At 29.5% G+C, this 22179-nt stretch overlaps 5 protein-coding genes across 9 annotated transcripts; 2 read left to right on the top strand and 3 right to left on the bottom strand.

Moving 5' to 3' along the window:
* Positions 1 to 13: 13 nt before the first annotated feature.
* Positions 14 to 1381, bottom strand: LOC129610112 (eukaryotic translation initiation factor 3 subunit I). Its single transcript, XM_055522487.1, has 3 exons — positions 1242 to 1381; positions 629 to 1118; positions 14 to 572 (listed from the first exon to the last, which is right to left on the bottom strand). Exons 1-3 carry the CDS (start codon positions 1242 to 1244, stop codon positions 88 to 90), a joined length of 978 nt encoding a protein of 325 aa, XP_055378462.1. The 5' UTR covers positions 1245 to 1381; the 3' UTR covers positions 14 to 87.
* A 2090-nt stretch (positions 1382 to 3471) lies between these two features.
* Positions 3472 to 9071, top strand: LOC129610179 (heat shock 70 kDa protein 4). 4 transcript variants are annotated; one of them, XM_055522601.1, is made up of 8 exons: positions 3472 to 3569; positions 3843 to 4138; positions 4996 to 5296; positions 5378 to 6028; positions 6095 to 6631; positions 6828 to 6941; positions 8020 to 8223; positions 8302 to 9071. In XM_055522601.1, the coding sequence occupies exons 2-8, from the start codon at positions 4032 to 4034 to the stop codon at positions 8932 to 8934; spliced, it is 2547 nt and encodes an 848-aa protein (XP_055378576.1). In that variant the 5' UTR covers positions 3472 to 3569; positions 3843 to 4031; the 3' UTR covers positions 8935 to 9071. The 4 variants fall into 4 exon arrangements, with proteins under 4 accessions (XP_055378576.1, XP_055378575.1, XP_055378579.1 ...); XM_055522600.1 differs by having other exon boundaries at positions 3480 to 3569; positions 3978 to 4138; XM_055522604.1 differs by lacking the exon at positions 6828 to 6941 and having other exon boundaries at positions 3480 to 3569; positions 3978 to 4138.
* A 231-nt stretch (positions 9072 to 9302) lies between these two features.
* Positions 9303 to 12657, bottom strand: LOC129610180 (double-stranded RNA-specific editase Adar-like). The gene is made up of 10 exons (XM_055522605.1): positions 12370 to 12657; positions 12191 to 12314; positions 11928 to 12111; positions 11647 to 11871; positions 11333 to 11586; positions 11119 to 11269; positions 10829 to 11003; positions 10668 to 10761; positions 10110 to 10601; positions 9303 to 10058 (listed from the first exon to the last, which is right to left on the bottom strand). The coding sequence occupies exons 1-10, from the start codon at positions 12477 to 12479 to the stop codon at positions 9522 to 9524; spliced, it is 2346 nt and encodes a 781-aa protein (XP_055378580.1). The 5' UTR covers positions 12480 to 12657; the 3' UTR covers positions 9303 to 9521.
* Positions 12658 to 14135: 1478 nt separating this feature from the next.
* On the top strand, positions 14136 to 18541 carry LOC129610182 (enhancer of mRNA-decapping protein 4 homolog). Its single transcript, XM_055522607.1, has 4 exons — positions 14136 to 14254; positions 14313 to 16124; positions 16188 to 17612; positions 17688 to 18541. The coding sequence occupies exons 2-4, from the start codon at positions 14336 to 14338 to the stop codon at positions 18539 to 18541; spliced, it is 4068 nt and encodes a 1355-aa protein (XP_055378582.1). The 5' UTR covers positions 14136 to 14254; positions 14313 to 14335.
* A 299-nt stretch (positions 18542 to 18840) lies between these two features.
* Positions 18841 to 21877, bottom strand: LOC129610183 (mediator of RNA polymerase II transcription subunit 16). 2 transcript variants are annotated; one of them, XM_055522609.1, is made up of 4 exons: positions 21672 to 21877; positions 19678 to 21601; positions 19019 to 19615; positions 18841 to 18971 (listed from the first exon to the last, which is right to left on the bottom strand). In XM_055522609.1, the coding sequence occupies exons 2-4, from the start codon at positions 21565 to 21567 to the stop codon at positions 18897 to 18899; spliced, it is 2562 nt and encodes an 853-aa protein (XP_055378584.1). In that variant the 5' UTR covers positions 21568 to 21601; positions 21672 to 21877; the 3' UTR covers positions 18841 to 18896. The 2 variants fall into 2 exon arrangements, with proteins under 2 accessions (XP_055378584.1, XP_055378585.1); XM_055522610.1 differs by having other exon boundaries at positions 19678 to 21877.
* Positions 21878 to 22179: the final 302 nt, after the last annotated feature.

Genomic DNA, 22179 nt, shown 5'->3' with positions numbered 1-22179 from the left:
AGACACTAAAAAATACAAAGAAAAATGAATTTATATTTATATTTGTTCAATTTAAAACCCATTATCAAGACTCTCACACAAAATGAATTATTCTAAAACATATTCATAATAAGAGCTATCAAAAGTTTGAACCCGAACAAAACCATCTTCTCCGCCAGATGCATAACTTTTGCCATCGGGATGAAATGCTAATGTATTTATTGGACCAAAATGTCCCTTCAATCTTGCGAATTCTTCTTCGTAAATTAAATGGAAGAACCTAGAATCAAATTTACCAACTCGAGATGATGTCATTGTAACTTCCATTGCATCTTGTCCACCACCTAAAACAACGTGGTCAAGGATAGGGGAAATTGAAGCAGAATTAACTGGCCTTTCTGTTTTGTAAGTTTTTAGACACATCAGTGATTCTGAGTCGAAAAGTTTTGCAGATGTGTCCTTTGATGCAGTTACAAACATTGTTCCATCTTTATTCATTTGCATATCATTTATAACGGAAGTATGATCATTTACAGCATTTATTTCTTTACCTATTCTAATATCCCATAATGTTACTTGACCATTTTCATGACCTAAAATTGTGTGATCATTCAAACAATTTTACATTTTTATTTTTTATAGCACTCACCTGTAATAATCGATTCATCTAAAGGTCCCCATAGCATAGATGTTACTTTTGACTGCAATATTGGTATTCTCATGATTGGGTCTTGATGTGATAAAGTGGAGTCTACATTTCTCACATCAACAATAAAAAGTTCACAATTCTGTTGCATAGCTTTATCAGTGGTATACGCTGCTTGATTTCCTGAGTAGCTGAAATTACAAGTTCGAACTGCTGATTTCGAGCCTATCGACGCGGTTACTTCTCCTCGTTCGACATCCCATAATTTAGTTGTCATATCACCAGATCCTGTCATTAATTTTGAAGAAGTCCAATCAACATCCAAGCACCATACAGCTCCTTGATGTCCATTATAGGTACCAAGCCTTTCTCCGTTAACTGACCACCACACATTCGGTTTTTGATCTTTCGAACACGAGAATAATAAATCACCCTCCCGATTGTATTTAATTTGCGTTACAGAACGCTCATGCCCTTGTAACATTAGCGGCCTCTGAAACAAAAAAGTATTTTTTTATTGGTAATTTTTGGTTAAAAATATTCAATGAAATTGTAATTATTAATTTTTCTTTTAAACGTTACGATTAAGATAAACGAACTAATTTAAACTAATTACCATTATTTTGCTACTATTTATTTACTATTTTAAATATGTTAAATATCTTTTTTATGAGAATATCAATGCAATGTGTGGCAAATTTTTTCAGATCGAATTCAGAAAGAAAAAATAAAATGCTTTTGATTTGACTATTGACATTGTTTGACAGAATGATTTTAAACTTGCCAACATACGGTAATTATTTAAACTTGCCAACATACGGTAATTAAAAAAAATTTTAATGAGTAATATTAGAAGGCCTATACACATATCGAAATCCATGTCCATGTTAGGAAATTTCAGATTTTGAAAATTTAATAATACTATATTTCAAAATATATTTATTTGAATCCTGATGTACTGAGTAATGCAAAGCCAAAATAATTTTATGCAGCCATTTCTCTCTCTCTCAAAAAACATGGATCGAATTTGACTTTAGTATAATACAGAACCAAAGCGAACGAAAACTGGAAATGATTTCCGTTATTAAAACAGAAAAACAGCAGAACGGCAAAATCATTTGTTCATTATTTTGCATATAAAGTGACACGTATATGGAAGCAGGTGATTCCTAAGGTAATTACCAACGATAAAATAACATTTTAAGCTATTTTACTGCCCTCGATTAAATTTACGACGGTAACTTTAATTCATTCAGATTACCCAGCATTTACACGTACAAGTTACTTGCAAGAAAGTTGCAATACATACAAAAATTTTACTAACACATTGAAATATTTCTACTTGCTTGTTTACTTGCAGTTCAACTTGCAAGAAAATTTTGCTGCCAGTAATTTGAGCAAGTAATTTGACATATTGAGAAATTCACAAAAAAAAATTTGTTGTTTTGATTTTTTTTTTTTTTAATTTAAAATTTTTGAATTTTGTTTTGAAAAAATTAAACTTAGCAAACTTATGGTTTCTAAAATTTATAAACAATTATATATATTGCTAGTTGTTTTCTTCTCAAAGACATTTTCAAAAATTAACTTGCTAAACGCCTACGTCATAATAGCAAGTAATTTGACATTTCGAAAAACTAATTGACAATTAATATTATACAAACTTGCATGCAAGTAACTTGTATGTGTAAATGCTGGGTTAGTCCCATTTATATATGAATTTTGATGTTTCACCATTGAAAATAGTTCTTATTCTGTTTTCAGCTATAATGCGATTACGATTAGAACAGTATTTAGGCCAAAATGAAATTGCTTAGCTTGAAATTTATGAAGCAACTAATGTCCCTTTAAACTATTAAAACAATAATACTGCTAAATGCTTAACACGGTTTTTTTCGTTCATTTATTCCAAAGAATCAAAACTAGAAAAGTCAAACCTTGTTTGATTCTTCAGAGCTAATTTTGATTCTTTAGAGCTTCAGTTCTCGACTTGAAAATATCTCGAAGTGCCAGTTTGACAAAATATTCGGAATGAATAGAAAAAACCAACTCACCAGACCAGAATAAAAGGGAAAAAACTTAACTTTATTCATTTTATATTCTATTACTTATAATATTACTTATATTGTACCTTTGAAATGAAAAAAAAAATGTTTGTAATATACTGGGATTTCCGATATTATTATTATTATTAAGAAATTCGATATTATTATTGTAAACGCAAACTATTTCAGACAAATGATTCGGGTCTATAATAAAGTTTTTGAAACTTTTACAATAAATATCACTTTCAATTCGCTTTTGAAAATAACATATTCCGAATTTTTTGAAATCGGAAATGTAAATAATAAAAGCTGAATTTTTTTATGATAAAAAATGATTTTAGATTTGAATTAACAAAAACAAAGCTGTAAGCACAGACGGTTAAAAAATTTTAATTAAATCGATCAATTGGTTAAATGTGTGAAAAAAAAAATTTTTAATTTTTTATTTTGTTCAATTTACTCCAACTTGTCAGATTCATGATTTTTAAAGAAAATTAAGTCGAATGAATACACCACTCCTGTAAAAGTAAAAAAACCTAGTATTTCAAATATTCAATGATATGGAATTAACATCCATTTCTCTAAAAACCACTACTTTTAATACAAATTTGATAAAAAATATTTGATTTCATGTGAATATTATGATATATTAAATACGATTGTACGAAAATATAGCTTATAGTGTCATGGAAATGGACTTTAATTTGTTACATTTTCTTCTAATTCAGTAGGAATGATAGAAAAAGAAACAAATTCTACTTTATTATTTCAACGTTATATCTGTCTCTACTATTCATTTTCCTTTTTATAGGACATCAGTCAGTCAGTACTCAGTAGCGAAATCCAATTCAAGTTAATAATTGCTTATATCGAAGAATTGTGAATCATTGTGGAGAAGTGTAAGTTTTTATTTAATAAAAATATATGTACATAGGAACAAAATAAAAACACCGAACAACCTGCGGTTTCAAATTTAAATATCTTCATAAGCACAGAAGAAAATTTCTAAATTTTAATATAGTAACCGAAGTAGGAAAAATACCTAAAATACGTATTAGTATATATGTATATATAAATATTTTCTAACCCCGAACATATTTTATAATTTCAGTTTTAATACAAAAAAAAATTATTTCACTTTATTGAAACAATATTACATACGAACTTTCTAGATCTTTGGAGAACTTCATTTTTTCGGTGTGTGCGTGTGTTTTTGATTTTGACAGAAAGTAGTAAAAACTTCAAATCTAAAAAAGCCTAGTAATTGTTTTTCAAGGCGGTATCAAAGCAAACGTTTTTAATTTTAGATAATCAAGAATAATTCAGAAAATCAAAAAACTGAAAAGATTTTTTATGAAAAAATGTCTGTGATTGGTATTGATTTTGGTAACGAGTCGTGTTTCGTAGCAGCTGCAAAAGCAGGAGGCATTGAAACTTTGGCAAATGATTACAGTTTAAGAGCAACACCGTAAGTATTTTGTTTTACAAATGAAATAATTATTTTAATAATTAATATTTTTAAAGCAATTATAATTTATATTTTAATTCATATTCAACTTCTAAGTTTGAAAACATTTAATTTTTTGCATTCCATTTATTTTTTTGTTTTACATAACCTCAAAATTATTTTCCATGTTGTTTCACAAATCACCAACTTTATGTAGGACGTTCATATATGGTGAAAAATGTTACTAGCAATACAATAGATACATATATAATGCATCAGCAAATGAAAAAACTGCCAAATTGTATTAAACTTTAACTTCCATAACAAATGACGGTATAAAATTCTCATCTTTCCTTATTAAGATATTTCTAGTGCCATAAACAGATTACTATATACATAGATATGTACAATATAAACTTTAAGTTATATGTATTACATTATGTTTAATTTATTGATTCCGAAAGTTTAGAGTTTTAACATTTCAAAATTTTATTGTGAAAGTAAGAGTAATATAGGTATATAGAATAAAAGTTAGTATATCCATATAATTTTTATTGAAGTACATCATTAAAAATTAAGAATTTCACAAATTTATCTAAGAAATTTCCTTCCTTCTTAAACTCTTTTCTCTAGTTTATTGCATATATATGTATATTCATTGTGCATGCAATAAAAATCGATATTAATATGTCTAGTTTCTGTAATGTTATCTATTAATTTTATTAAAGTAATATTGTCTATTAATATTACTAATTCCTTTTTTTTAACTTCAACAAATAAATTTTTTAGGTAGATAGTTAGGTCACCTGGTTAGCTTTATTAAAAGTGAAGAACAAAAAATAGCACAAAATTTAATTTTTTTTTAATATATATTTTAGGGCATGCGTTGCATTCGCTGGAAAAAAGAGAGTTCTTGGTGTTGCTGCGAAAAACCAGCAAGTCACAAACATGAAAAATACTATAAGTGGTTTTAAAAAATTGTTGGGCCGCAAATTTAATGATCCTCAAATACAACATGAACTAAAAACCATTCCATATAGAGTAGAACCAATCCAAAATGGAGGTATTGGAATCCGGGTTAATTATTTGGATAAAGAACATGTTTTTACACCAGAGCAAATAACTGCAATGTTATTCACAAAATTGAAAGAAACTTCGGAAACTGCTCTGCAAGCAAAAGTAATAAAAAATTTCCCTTATTTTCTATAAACTCTTTTTTATAAAAACCAAAATAAATATATATATACATATGAAAACTAGGTAAATGATTGTGTGATTACTTGTCCAGTATATTTCACAAATGCCGAAAGGAAAGCTCTCCTGGATGCCGCTGCAATATCCGGACTTAATTGCCTCAGACTAATGAATGAAACAACTGCCACTGCACTGTCATATGGATTTTATAAGCAAGACTTGCCTGAAGAAAAACCGAGAAACGTAATTTTTGTAGACTGTGGACACGCATCTCTGCAGGTCAGTGCTTGCGCTTTCACAAAGGGCAAATTAAAAATGCTGGCTTGTTCTTGGGATCAAATTGGTGGACGAGATTTTGATTCTGTATTAGCTGATTATTTTGTACGTGAATTTAAAGAAAAGTATAAAATTGACGCAAAGTCAAATGCCCGTGCCTATTTGAGGCTTCTTACAGAAGTTGAAAAAACAAAAAAACAAATGTCTGCTAATAGCACAAAGCTACCATTAGCAATAGAATGCTTTATGAATGAAATAGATGTTTCATCAAGTATGCAACGCTGTATAATGGAAGAGCTGTGCGCAGATTTATTGCAACGCGTAGATCAAACTTTGAGAAGATGTTTAAATGATTCAAAATTATCTCAAGAAGAAATTCATTCCGTAGAGGTCGTTGGCGGCTCTACGAGAATTCCTGCTATAAAAGCTCTTATAGAACAGGTATAACTTGCAATTAGTTTATTATATTTGAAATCTTTTAATTACATGTGTTAATTTTGATTTTAGACATTTGGGAAACACGCCAGCACTACTCTCAATCAAGATGAATCTGTATCTCGTGGAGCTGCGTTGCAATGCGCTATCATGTCACCAGCTGTTAGAGTACGTGAGTTTGGTGTTACTGATATACAAAACTATGCTGTCAAAATAAGCTGGGAGGGGGATGCATGCAGTGCACCTGGTGAAATGGAAGTGTTTCCGCAATTCCATCCAGCACCATTTAGTCGTTTACTGACAATTTGTCGTAAAGAGCCTTTTGGAATGCAAATATCTTATGCTGGTAATGTTGCATATCCAGATCCAATTATTGGACGTTGGTATATTAAAGATGTGAAACCCAATGACAAAGGAGAAGCGCAAGATGTCAAAATTAAAGTTCGTATCAACAACCATGGCATAGTATTAATTTCCAATGCTTCTCTTGTTGAAAAAAAAGAAATCGAGGAGATCGAGCAGGAAAAAGATGTACCAGCACCACAAGCAGCAGCATCCGCAGAACAACAATCAGCAGGCGGAACTGAGGCAATGGAAGTTTCGCAAGAAGTAAGTCTAATTTAAATATAGCTATTTTTATGGTATGTTTTTAATATAATCGTGTATAAGCAATAAAGAGATATAGAATTAAAAACTATTAGAATAGAAAAACTTTAAAATATTGAAAAAAAAAATGACGGGTTTATTATAGAACTTATGTCTTTTGTAAAAAAAATTTATATACGTATTACAATTATGTGTGTAGGATTATTATGATGATAAAGATGGCGCAATTAATGGTGGTAATTGTACATCTCCTACAGCCACATCGCCTGGAGGACAAGGGTGGGCCCAACGGGTCAAGGGATGGTTTACTTCGGTACGTTTCACATATGATAAAAAGAATTAAATATGGACAAATTATATAAAAAAGATACTGGAAATTAGCTTTTTAATTTATCAATAAAATTAGTTAGTGCGATTTTTTTTTAAATATTTGATCAATTTATAATTTATTTAAAGAAATACCTTAATGATGATTTCCAATTTCGTTTACATATAAAATAATATATAATATATTATGTATATACAGTTTACTTATATATATACATACATATATGTAATATGTATTTACCATTTGTATTGTTTTATATTTTATTTAAATTTTTTTTGTTTTTTTTCTTTTGAAATTTTGATTCAGAGAAAGAGACTAACAAACATAAACTCTTGTGCCTACCCTATGTGCTCCACGTCATGCTTTCCATTTATTTCAATAGAAAAGATAGCTTAAAATTCCCGAGGGAATTTTATTGAAAGTAAACAAAATTTTAATATATTTCTGTTTTACAATGTTTACTATATATTGTTTGTGTACATTTTCAAATGAAATTGTATTATAACTTCAAATATAATCATAGGTTAAGAATAAAAAATAAGATTAGTTGCAAATAGGCATATGTAAATATAATTTTCAACACTGAATTTTTTTTTATAAAATGCAGTTGATTAATAACAGATTATTTAGAATTAAATTTTCATTTACTTTTTCAAAATTTGTTATTTTGAGCTACATTTTAATTTATCGGCTGTTAAGGGAAATGCATACGCTAGTTCTTGATAAATATTGAACTTAGTGTTTAGTATATACATATGTGGCCTGGTTTAATTGTTAGTTTTTGTTGCATGTATGTACTACTACTGTAAAAAAATTATTTTATTGTTTTAACTAATTTGTTTCTTAGTTTATTTTTAAGTTTGCGAGTTACATAATATTTTTGTTTGAACAAACTTCAAAAACTTAAATTTGCCATAAAAACCATAGCGCCTTCCATTCATAAATATATAACAAAGAAAGCAAATCTCATTCAAAATAAACAATTATTGAATTTTTGTTGATTATATCTTACAGTAATATCAAAAGTTCTATTTATTTGAAATATTTTCAATTATCTTTTCAGGGTTCTGCTGAAAAAAAAAAGAAAACTTCAAAAGTTATTGAATTATCTTTTGATTATCAGACGCACGGATTTTCCCAAACCGAGATCTCCAAATTACATGAACAAGAAACAAAAATGATTGCTAATGATGAGCACGAAAAACAAAGAGTAGATGCAAGAAATTCTTTGGAGGAGTATGTTTATGATATGAGAGAAAAGCTTCAGGTAACTTTTAAAAAATTAAATTCTAATGTTTTTATTAGGTTTAGATAAAATATTTTTACCTCTTTTTCTTATAATTAGGAGGATGGTCCGTTAACTCGTTTTGTTTCTGAGAATGATCGTAATAGTATTTGCTCACAATTAAATGATTTAGAAAATTGGCTTTATGAAGAAGGAGAAGATTGCGATCGTAATACATATAAAAGTAAATTAAATATATTACATCAACAAACTGATCCAATTAAACAACGTTGTCAAGAATATGAAACGCAGCCAGCTGCTTATGAAGATCTCGGTCATTTGATACAAATGACTCGTAAAGCTGTAGAAGAATTTCGGCAAAATTCCCCTAAATATGACCATTTGACAGAAACCGAAATATTAAATATTACTGAGGCGGCTGATAAAGCTGAAAAATGGCTAAATGATGCTCTTGGGAAATTCACTAAAGCAACAAGAACACAAGATCCTCCATTTAAATATAATGATATACGTAATGAATGGCAAACATTATCAACATGCGTTAATTCAGTTCTAAATAGACCTAAACCAAAACCTCCAACGCCACCAACAGCAAATAAGCAAAATGAACAAAATGGTGATGTTGATACAAATTCAACAGCAGATAAACAAAAACAAAATTCAAGTGCATTTGGTGACGGTGATAAGGCTAGTAATCATGTTCCAGAAGATTCTACAATGGAAGTAGAATAGATTTATTATTTACTAATAAAAAATTTAAAACAACAATGATTTAAAATTAATAAATTTAATAAAATATTTAAATAAATATACTAAATCTTAAACACCTTAAAGAAGAAATTTTAATTCTTCCAATTTTTCAAGTAGGTCACAAAAAATAAAGAAACGAGAAATTATCAATTACTTTTTTTGTATATGCATGAATTTAGAAGATTTAAATAGAAATAACATACAAAACAAGAGCTTGTTTTCATCATTGAAATATATATGTTGAAAGTCAAATTGTTGAGACCAAAAACCATAAATGGAATAAAACAAAAATTGCATATTAAGTGTTTAAATTATATTTATTGTAGTCTAATATGGTACATAGATATTATACGTAAGTCCTAAATATTAAATATTTCAATACTTTTTAGGAAATAATTGGATAAAAACTTATTAATAAAATTATTACTAAATTTTTTTAAGATAATACTACTTTTAAACTTATTATTGCACAAATATTTTCCCATAACATAGCTATACAAATTATTTAATGTACATATTTATAATGATATGAGAAAATTTATATATGCAAGTTTAAAGATATTATTATCTTAAAAATGTGACTTGTAATAAGATCCATCTGTTGACATATTATGATGTGAGTGAGCGGCATAAGAAGGATTGTAGTTATATGAAGAATGTGAGACGTAGCCACTTTGATGACTAGTTGACGGATTTTCATAATATCCAGGAGGATACTGATAATGAGTATTGTTAGAATAATAAGTTGAATCCTCTGAATAGTGAAGATTATTATAAACTTGTGTATTAACGTAAGTTACATAACTTTTAGGGTGTTGTTGGCGCGGGTGAATGTATGCAGTCTGAGAGTTTCCATAAAATTTTTTAATATTTACATTGGAACTCTTGGAATACTGCGGCTGAGTTCTAACTTCCTTAGTAGCAATAATATTTTTTTCTGTTTTAACTGGAGAAGGTATTGCTGAAGTATCTATTGAACCATCAGGTTCTTTGATATTACAATTTGCTTCAACATTTGTATAAAATTGATCTTGTTCCATAGGCTTTTTCAACCAATTACCAAGTCCTTTTGTTTGAAATGCCTGATACAACTCCTTTTTTGCCAACTAAAAACAAAATATTTTACAAAAAATTCAATTGTTAAATAGTGTATATACCTGAAACTCTTTTGACAACAATTTTAATTCGCCATAACTCAAAGCTTGATCTAAAATCATTTTATGCGTCATATATCTTTGTGGAATTTTTTTCAATAAATATTCAAATCGTTTAAAAAACTTAATTTTTGCTAGATCTGATGTTTGATCTTTAAGGGTTCGTCCTGTTGCGCAGTTAACGATTTCTATTTTGCTATCACCCACTGTCCAATTAAAACTATAATTAGGTGATTTTGAAACTAATCTTCTGTCAGATGAAGTTGTCATAGCTAAGTATGGTTTATTTAGTTTAAACTTTGGTGGTAAGTTTTCGATCCCATCAACTCTTCCACAAATTCCACGAAAGGTATGAACTGGATGTAATAAATTTCCTAAAACAAGTGAATGAAAATAAATTGGTTCAATAACTGAAGATAAAAGAGATCCTTGAACACCGACGACGTTCCACCGACAAACTTTGTCAGAGCAAGACATCGTCAAAACTCGATTTCCCTTAAAAACAAAAAGCAAAAAATGTGATCAGGTTATTGTGGTTCCTTTTAACGTCAATGTTCTTACAAGTAAAATTCCATCCCAGGTTTGAATAGAAGCTTTCACAGGAATAGTTCCTTCACCGGATTCAATTTTAGTTCTAAGAAGCCCATGTGTTCTTCTGCAAAACAAAGATGTTTAATTTCAAAATTTTACTTAAAATGTTTATATTTTATTATTTTATGTACCTGTTTTCTTTGACATCTTCTTGTAAAGTACTGTTTTCTCGTGGACTAAAAACAGCCGAGTCACCACACGGTGCTGTGCTTATATACAAATGAAAATCGATGCCTTGTTTCAATTTAACTTTGAATTCTTCTCGGTTGTTGATGCTTTTATCGAATACAGTATCATAGTGCGTAGCTGCGTATCAAAGAAAAATTGCATTAAGAACGTAAATTGATTAGATTTAACGATATTTTAGCACTTATATATAAAATGTGAGGAGGCTTATAAGTAACACATTATAGTAAATTACCTTTGTTAAAATATTTCCTTAGTTCAGAATATAAAAATTTCATTAAGCATCTTCTCGCTAATATTTCCGCGTGCATGTCATTTAAAACACTACCTTCTAAACATAAACTGTCTCCTCCAACAACTTTGGTACCTGTTGTTACAGCAATAACCTAATTAAACAATTTGTTTCAAAATAAATTTAAAGAATTTGCTTCGCAGAATAAAATGCTTACTTGCGCATTTTCAAAATCTTTGTCTCTTGTCATTACAATTCCAGCAAGAACCTTCTTTGCTACATATGGCTCAGGGTAGCCCTCTATCAGTTCACCATATTTATTACTAATTAAAAATTCAATTTTATTGGCATGATTTTGATCAAGCTCAAGACCACTATTAATTTTCATATTTAACGGTGTAAATGACATTTTATATATTTGAGCTAATGCTTCTTTACATGCAGCTAATTTAGCGGTTTGTTTAGAAAATCCTGTAGGGAATAAATATAAATATGTAGTTGTTCAAAATATAAACTTTTTTACTCAAATACCTTTTCCTTCAAAATCTTGTCCGTCAATTTTTAAAATAGCTTTATATACAACAACGTTACCAGTTTTCAGTACATCTTCAACTTCAAGTACAAATTGTGGGTTTTTGTATAACTCATTTATTAAACTAATAGGGTTCTTTTCATGGGCAAGATGAGTTGGTAACTTTTTGCCTGTGCTTATTATTGATGTCATATGACTGTTAGGTTTATCCCTTTTTTTAATTGCTGAAATGTATTATGTTAAATGGATATGTTTTATTTTTATCACTATAGCTACATACATTTAGGAGCAGGCATTTCTGATATAGGATTCGTTACGAAGGCTGTCTTGGAAACACCATCAGCAAATACGTAAGTGCATGTATTTTTTTTTACTTCTACAAGATATTTAAGAGCATCTATAGCAGCTAATGCTTTGGCTTGCTTTTTACTTCTTCCTGTGGCAACGAAACTTCTGTCGTCGATCTACAAATTATATCAGAAAATGAAATAAAAATTTGTTTCAAGCATTTTTATATTGTTGCTTTTTAAACAAATACCTTACCTGAATAGAAATTGTGAATTTTGTATTATGAGGTGGTCCAGACTGTTCAAGCACATTGTATGCTATTCCAGGTATATTTTCATTCAGATTTATAACAGAATTAGATTCTGAAATTTGTACTTTTCTAAAAGTAGATTTTCAAATAAATTTACAATTTAAAACAAACCTCTTTTACTTACGATTTACGAATTTTTTTCACCGGAGCATTTTCCATTGCTTGAACGTTTAGGGTACGAGGTATTTCTTCTTCAACGGGTCTTTTTATACCATTACTTTGATTATATTCCATACTTTTGTTAATTTTCAAAAAAATTTGTTTTTCTACTCAATTTTCTGCCATAAATAATAAATTTAACATTATATTCCCGAAAATTACGAGGTCTGGATAAAGTTCACCACAATTATTTAGCAAAGTATTTATTTATTTTTTCTGCACTCAGTACTCACTAAATCAATGTATTAAAAATTATCGACTCTCGCACTCATGAACAATGTTACCAGATAACTAATAAAAGGATTAGTGAGTTGTAATATACAATATGTTTTTGAATAATTTAGTTGCCTTAAACTAGCTAAGGAATAGGAATACTAGCTAGTTCCGCTGGTTGTAATAGACTCATATGTTTTATTTTTGTTTATGTAAAATTATAATTTAACTTCTTGTTCCAGTTTAAAAGTTTGTTTGACGTTAATTTTAAGTCATATCAGTTCTCTACAAAAAACATGCATATTAAACCATTAAAATTTCCTAATTGCAACTGATGACTACAAAAAAAAATTAGCAACTTCAAACCTGAAACATATTTTATTTTTGCAAGGCGTTTTAAATACAAACTTTGAAAAGAAGTAATTATAAATAGAAATAATTAAATAATACAAAATATTGAAGTATGCGTAAAACAAAAAATTTTCTCCCAAAAGAAATAGCCAAAATCTGCTTTTTCTTTTTTAATTCCTTTTGTACAAATTTTTTTAAAGATTAGTTAAAGAATTATGTACATATATACTATAAAAATATTCTTTGTGGAAGTAAGTACTTTATAGACAATAGAAAATGAAAGATATGGTAACTAAACCAGCAACAGACGTTTTTTATCAAGTTAGATTTTAAATTTTTTAAAGCAATATCCGGCAGCTGTAAAAGTCGATGACACTGACTGAGCTTTCACTACAACACCTGTTATATTCGGTGCCACTTGTTATGTTATTTCTTTTTTCCTTAAATATAGCATTTCCACATTGCATAGCATTGTTAACCGAAATATCTCGAAACTGCTTTCTCATTTCAAATTCCAAGAAAGAAGATGAAAACGATGTTTTAAAATTTTGTGCAAAAATTTAGCTATATAACCAATTGTTTCAAATTGAAAGTTATAATCCGACACGGAAATTTCATTATTGAGAAAATTTCGCTCTTTTTTGTTAACAAACTTAATCCGCATCAATTAAGTTAGTACAAAGGAAGACCACACAAACATTTGTCCCTTTCATCACAAATATGTGTGTATAGTTTAAAATAATCCAACTAATAACAATTTCGCTATTTTACTCGAAATGTGAGAAAAAAGTAAGTATCTATCGTATACTTGCATAATGTAATTTTTGAGTGAGAAAAATTATTTGGTATTGCATATCTCGTTTTTTTTAAAAGCATACAAAATTTATTCACCTTGTTTTTGAAAGTGTTGCAGTTCAGTCGATAATTTGAGAAAAAATGCAAAAACCCAATTAAAAAAATGAGCAATCTTATTGAAAAAGTGTAATGTCTGTTGGAAAATATAGAGAATTCTGATTTGAAAGTGAATAAAAAGTGATTAAAAAAGTGAGACATTCGATTATGCTGTTAATGTTCAAATTTCAATAACAATTTCCTAATTGTTCCTCGTATTATGTATATGTGTATATGTACATCCCTGCAGAAAGTGTCAATTTTGCTTGTCAACTGTTTCAATTCTAGCTTGATTTTCAGCCCGAAGGTCAATAAAATAAAAAACGAAAAATAGTTTTTCATAAATTGAGACAATTTTCTTTAAAGCCAAAATAAAATTAAGAAAAATTATTAAGGTAAGAAACAGAAATAATATTGTTCCAATTTTGTTTTGAAATTTACACTTTAATTTAGATATACGAGAGCTATTCGTTAATATGAGTAATTATATGGATTCTAAGACTGCAAATGCAAGCGGTTCCTCACCACAGCAACAAAATATAATTTCCTTTAAAAGTAACGTAACAAACAAAATTACAAAAAAAATTATAGGAAAAGATGTAAAAATAATTTGCAGCAATACTGGTTCAGAGCTTGAGCACGGTAGCTCAAAAGTTCGACTAAAAAATATTGTAGATTATACTTGGGAAGAAAAAAGATATCCAGGTCACCTAATCGCAGTTCACATGGATGGCAAGCATATTGCTTATGTTATTAAAGTTAGTAATAGACAAACGGGAGCTGAGGAAGGGATGGTTCGCGTTGTAAATACGACTACTAGTAAACGTGCATTAATTAAGGGTATGGCTAGTGAAGTGTTAGATGTACAGTTCGCTCATATTGAACGCACACAAGTATTAGCTTGCATAGATTCGTCTAATTTATATGTACACAAAATCGACATGCTTTCAGATAACTTAATTTGTAGTTTATTGTTAAGAGTTGAAGATCCTTTAGAAAATTATCAAGCAAAAGTCAACAAAATTTCGTGGTGTCCCCTTTTTCCAATAAGAGACGATGAATTCAGTAGCAATTCAAATGATGAAGATGATCAAGACTCTAGTCAATTGATTGTGTGGTCTAGAGGAAAAGTTTTCCAGTGTTTTAATGTTAATATTATTATTAATTCGCATGGTATTGGGAAACATAACCCGAAAGATATTTCTGATGGCTACTTACAATCGAAAGATAATAACACTATTATTACATGGATATCATTATCACCTGACGGTACTACTCTCAGCGTTGGAAGTGAAGATGGTTATATTCGATTTTACCAAGTTTATTTCCATGAAAAACAACCAAGATGCTTACACGAATGGAATCCCCACAATGGTCAATCCATTTCTTCTTTCTTTTTCTTAGATAATTACAGAAAAAAATCTTCGACAGATACGTTTTGGAAACATGCGTTAACTGGAGCTAAAAATAATACTGAGCTAAAATTATGGGATTGCGGCACGTGGGAGTGTTTGCAAACTTTATCATTTACGTACCCAATACCAAATAAAAAATCACCATCTGCTTTGTATTTTAATGCAGATATTGATTCCTCATCATCGTATTTGGTTCTTTCAAATATTGAATCACGAAATCTGTACATATTGCAAATTGGTTTTGATAATAATATAAATGATCAAAAAGTAAAATCGTCGGACAACCGAATTAAAAAATTAAATAATAGTGTAAATATACGCGGTATTTCTGAGTATCCCATCTCGTGGCCTATATTAAGTTTCTCTATAGTTGACACTAATATTACTCAATTGTATACGTATAATATGAATGAAAGTTATTTGATGGATGATGTTGATGAATATGATGAAGATAACTTAGCTATATCAGGGGTAGTCCTACGCTTGTTCGTTGTTCAACCAAAAAGTGTGCAAGAATGTCTAATATTTTACCAACCACTCTCCGAATTTGATGAAAATGACAATTGTGACTTAAACTCAACAAGTTCTGAAAATAATGAATCGGTATTGTTGGCTGATTTACTTGACGAACCTTTGGATTACGCGAAAGCATTGAAAACTGGAGAAACAAACTTAAGTTCAAGTATAAATGAATCTTCAACAGGAGCATCAACAATAAAGAAATCCATAGAAGAAGTGGATATTAAAAAAAAACTCAACTGCTCATCTCCATTAATCCAAGGTTTATCCAATTTTGACAAAAGTCAAGAAGAAGAAAAAATGGCGGTTGCAGCGGCAACTGTTCCTTCTGGTATTTTATTATTTAAATGTTAAATGAAAAACAATAACTAATATTGTTTAATAATTTTTTTAGGACAATCACAGAAGTCGTCACAGATCAGTTTAATGACACCCGAATCATTCAGCGCTAAATTAACCTCAACAAATACTTCAAAAGATAACAGCAAAAAATCTCCGGAGTTGGTAAATTCTGACGTTTTATCAACAATTTTGATGTTAGCTAGTGTAACTGGATCGCAAAGTACAAAAGCTCAAACAGAAAACTTAAACTTTTTGAATTTAGTTAATAACAAAATAATTGAGGATCAGCAAAAATTGAGAACTCAAGGAAATGCTTCGGGTATGCCGATTATTCCTTCGTCGATTGAGGAAAAACCCAATAACGCTGTAGTTGACTTTGGAATGGAAGACATAGATAACGAAGAAGAAGACGATGAAGATGATGACGATTCCTTAACTGGAAAAAATAATTCTTCATTAACTAGTGGTGGATCGAGTCCTCCAAGTCGAGAAGTTCAAGAAATCATGTCATCCAAAGATTACGAAACAAAATTACTTTCGCATTTTGTATATAAAATTGAAAACGCTAATAAGGAAACTAAAGAAAAAGTAAATAAGTTTCAAACAGCATCTGAAATAGCAGCTGGTGTTATAAATGCTTCAGTTTCTTCTGAAAAAACGCAGCAACAGCCAATTTCCAAAAATTCTTCTACTTCATCAAATAAAGTGTGTAACAACGATGGAGTGGATTCTAATAAAAAAAAACTTTCTGCAACGGATTGGCCTAAGGTTCCGGATCTAAAAACTGTTGGTGGTCCCACAGAAATATTACCTTCTACACCAAATTCAATTCCTTTACCATCTTTAGCGCAACCTATGCAACCACAACAACAGCAATCTATTTTAAATTCCAGCCCACAAGTTAAGTCTAATACAAATGTGTTATCGTCAACACCACCTTCAACACAAGTTATTAACAGAATGGATATAACTGAACTCAACTCAAAAATTGATACACTAATTCAAGTTCTTCAACTGCAGTCTACTCAAATTAAAAATTTAGAAAAAGAAGTTATTGAATTACGAATCAAAAATGAAAGTTCTATTAAAGTTAATAACACAAGTATTCAAGACTTGAGTAGACAAACAGAAAATCAAATAATAAAAATATTGGAAGATTATTTAACAAAGTTCGATAAAGAATATTGCCGCAAATATGAAGAATTCTTGTTTGAAACCGAAAAACATTGTCGAGTACTTGAAGAAAAGTGGAACGTTAAAAACCAAGTATTCTTTAATCAAATTGTCGAGAAGTTTTCAAACACTATTGTTCCAGTATTGTTAAAACGATTAGATGCAATTCAGACGCAAATGCAAGCAGAAGTGGTAAAAAAACTAAGCACGTTAGAACAAGCTTTACGTGAGACGATCACACATTTATGTCGAAGTAAACCTATTATTGATACTTTTGGAAAATCAGTATTGATGGGGGTTCAAGGTAATTCAATTTTTTAAATTAAGAAAACTTCAAAAATTGAAAATTTTAATCTTTTTTTTTATCTCGTATTCATAGGAAGCTTACAAGCAGCTTTTATAGAATCAATGTCAAGTACATTAATACCAGCATATGAAAAATCCTCTCAAAACATGTTCAGGCAACTTCATGAAACATTTTCTATTGGCATAAAAGAAGTAATGGAACAATTTGATAACTATTTGTCACAAATGCAACCTGTACAAGAGACTACTGACCAAATATTGAATCGAATTGGAAAACTTCGTGAGGTTCTTCACGGAAACTTATCTAGACAAACACAATCAATCAATGATAATTTATTAGAGACAAAGAAAGAAATCAAGCAACTGGAAATAAATTTTATAAGACATTTTTCTGAGTTGATAAAAAAAGAAATACAGCGAAATTTCGAAACTCAAGTCGCTTCTTTGGAGGATTCAGTATTAAGTGCTGTACGATCACAAGCAGCCACTCCAGCGCCATCTTCTTTATATGAGTTACAAGATCAAATCAAGCAGCTTTTAACACAGAACCAAGTAAATTCTGCATTTAATCAAGCTCTTTTAGCAAATGATCTTAGCTTGGTTGAATATACTCTTGAGAAGGCTGATTATAAAGCGGTTTTTACATCGCAAGGATGCTGTTTAGAACAAACGGTTTTACTTTCACTTATTCAGCAAGTTTCAGCCGATATGAGCAATCATAACGAACTTAAACAAAAGTATTTAGCTGAAGCAATATTAAATTTAAATTTAAGTGATCCTATTACAAAAGAACATGCTCCAAAGGTGATGAAAGAACTTTACAGAAACTGTCAAAATTACTTATCGACTAATTCTAAAAGCCCCTTGTGCAGTAATGTTCGTATGATTATGATGGCTGTTTTAGGAATGGGTTACAAATTTAATTAAATAATTAGAAATAACTGTTAAGAGGATAGTTATGTAAAAAAATGGAAAAATATTATCAAGTCGAAAACCAACCAGAAAACTAAAATTAATCTTTAAAACCTCATATTGTTCTTTAAAACAAAAATTAAATTAATTTTTTTTTATTTCAATCATACACATTAAAATTTTTTAGTTTAGATTTTCTTATTTAATTATATAAATTTCTTTAATAGAAATCAAATAACTTAAGTAACTTTTTTTTGACTTTAAAAAATAAATTAATTTTTTCTTAATGAAATAATAAAATATAATAATAATAAAAAATTTCGTATATAAAATATTTCACGTTTTAGTTTTCTTCATAATTGTTAAAGTTTTATGTTTTTGCAGATTTTTGTAATATCCAATATCCACCACAACGGCAATTGTTCACCCATCTTTGCTCCCACGCCTTAAAAGAACTTTTTTAAAAAAATCTCTTAACTTTACTTACCCTACCTTCATAGCAGCGGTTTTAGCAACACTCCCAAATATACTGCAAGCTCCACAGCGCAAGCATTTACGCAAAGTTGATGGTTTTTTACCTAACCACAAATTACGAACACTGTCAATATAACCGTCGTTTACCAAACCACCTTCTATTGGTTGTATATCTTGATGGAAAGTTAAAAAGTCTGGTTCAATATTGTAGAACAATAGCAAAGGCAAACTATTCAAATGTAACACAGGAGATGAAATGGAAACGATTGGAGAATTATGCTGTATTTGAGGTATAAGAACTTGACTTGGCAGCAAGCAGCATTCATCTAAAAGAACTTCATCGGGTTCAGATGGATTCAATGCGAGACGGGTTAATAACCTAAACAGGGTAGAGAGAATGTCCAAGTTTTCCACAGATCGCGAAAATACTGGTAAACACTGCGAGTTTAAAAGCCCCCAAATACGAATCATTACAAGGAGCTCTCGAATGCTATTTAACGCGACAATGTCTTTGCTAATATCATAACCACAATTTTTACTAGAAGGTCCTTGATTATAATTCTGTGGCAACTTCGCCAAAATATTTAAAGCTAGATCTGACACCCATTGAATGAGCTAAAATATTAAATGTGTTATAATACAAAATATAAATTGTGTAAAAAAAAAAATTTAATTACTTGTTGTAAACTCTGAACAGTAAATGATTCCACCGTAAAATCTTTAGCGTGCAGATTTGTCAAAACTTTATCAATATCTAACTGAGAATCAGATAAAACCATCGCCAAATTTTCTGCCGGTCCTTTATCGTGACTACTTAAATCCGAGGGTCTTAGTAAGCTTTTGAATGCTATTAAAATTGAATGAAGCATTAGTAAACTTGTCAAATCATTTGCTTTCGATTGTCCAGTGATTTGCATTCTATATAAATTAATTTTAACTGTTAAGAAATTAACGTAATAATATTGTTGTATTGATGACGATTGGCGAGTAAAATTTTCCGTTAATTTTTCAATTATATTTTCAAGTAAATTTGAGCGTACTGATACTAATAAATCAGAGGCATCTATTCCACTAACAATACTATATTCAAAAAGAGATACCAAATGAGAAAGTACTATGCTGTTTTGCTCATGATAATGTTGTGGCAAACGAATTGCATGAATTTGACTATGGCTGTCAACTACTAATAATAAATGACCAAAAAATGTCACATCCATAGACATTAATGTACCTCCAGCTCTTTGAATTTTTGGCTTTGGTGTACCTGAACCGCTTTCAAAGGCGTAACTTGTTGTTACTGTTGTACTTGTAATTTTTTTTAAATCTTTTGTTAATATATGTACCGTATTGTCTTCCATAGCCAGAAATATATACGAGTTATCAAATAAAATTTTTGAAACAGCTATATCCACTACAATGGAACTAGGGTATCTAAAACTGTGTTGGTTTGTCCAAGCAACAGTTTTGTAAATTTCAGTTTTGTTTGTTTGTAATAATTTATGAATTGGAGTTACTTTTTCTACTAAAGACCAGAGTTCTATGAAACTCCCATTCATTGTTTTTGTAGCAACTATTAATGAATCTATGTCTTCCGAAGAAGTCCAGCATAAATGCGTTATTTTCATATCCAGCAAATCTCTTCCTGATCCTTCTAGTAAAAAGAAACTTGGCAAAGCATGACTGTTTATCAACAAATTCCCATGATCAATTATCTTTAAAGTGACACGATAGCTTTGTACCATCAGTTGCATATTCTGTTTATTTGTTTCCGAATTAGCTACAGCAACACGAAAATGTCCATCTGAATAATCGTTTGTACCAAAAGCTATAGATGCTGTAGTTATATGACTTCTTATCAAACCTAAGCTTTGTGTTACAGGTTTTAAGATTATCGGTAATTGCATATTGTTTACAGGTCCTTGAAAAACATTTTGCTGTTGTTGTTGAGATTGGTGATTTGTTGGACTAATACACTGGCCAGGAAGTAGAAAGGCACCTATCAATCCTGTTGATGTTATCACTATACAGCCTTCTGCGGCAACACCACCAAATTGCCTTACACTAGGTGAAAACTTAGCACGTTGAAATTTTTCCATGTAATAAACCATGTCCCGTTTTTCAGATGCAAAATTTAATTTTCTACCATTATGAAAGAATGCAGCTTTAACAATTTTCTCACTTGGAAGCTTAACGACATAAACCTGATGCCATTCTGATAATAAATTAGTTTTTTGAGTCCAAATTTGAATATTACCTTCTGAATCACCCAATAATAAATTTTTGCTAGCTACATCCCACTCTAATACTGTTATTGTTGTTTTCCTCGTCTCTGTAACTCGAAATACATAAAATGGTGCGGTAATATCACAGACGTAGACAATGGAACCACTAATCATTTGATTGTTTATCGATTTATTAATGTTACTTTCTGACGTTGCTTGCAAATCATGTTGACTTGTAAAGGCTAATATATTTTTTGAAGAAAGTTTTGAGATCGATATGCAATTTAGTAGAGGAGAAACATTTGCCGGCATCCACTTTTTACGAACTGAATATAAAACTTCCATACTTTTTTATCGATGATTAAACACTTTATAAATTCTGCAGCAGAAAATTAGTTATTAATGTTCACTCGTTTTAATAAAATCTTTTTGATAAACCATATATATACCTTGTAGTTAGCACGTATATATATATTGTATATCATCTAAACAAATTCAATTTAATAAATAATTCGTGTTTTAATTAAATATCAGGCTGACACAAATATTTTTGTTATGTCAAGTTGAATATAATTATTTTGACGTGAGTTATGAAAGAGTCAGTGTTGTAAAGACAGTTTTGTTGCTCCTAATTTTAAAATTGAAAAACACTCGCATTCTCAAATTTAGATTCTCTTATAATATTTTATCAGCAAAAGAAATTTTTCCAGCTAAAAATTTTTTACGAATTTTTATATTTCAAAACAAATCACACGTAGAACCAATTTTCTTTAACAGTTCACACTATTTTCTCTAAAATTTTTTTTTTTAAATAGTTTACATGCAAACTGTATCAAAATTCTGCTTATTCTAAAGAACTGACGCATGTAATATTTTTTATTAAACATAAATTTTATTTAATATACGATAAAATCTGATGAGCATTTAAACCTCAGATTATATTTATACCTTTACGTC

This window comes from Condylostylus longicornis, unplaced genomic scaffold (genome assembly GCF_029603195.1).
Source record: "Condylostylus longicornis isolate FDR11 unplaced genomic scaffold, ASM2960319v2 ptg000044l, whole genome shotgun sequence".
NCBI lineage: Eukaryota > Metazoa > Arthropoda > Insecta > Diptera > Dolichopodidae > Condylostylus > Condylostylus longicornis.
The sequence above is the reverse complement of the archived record's forward strand: the minus strand, read 5'-3'. Positions and strand labels throughout refer to the sequence as shown.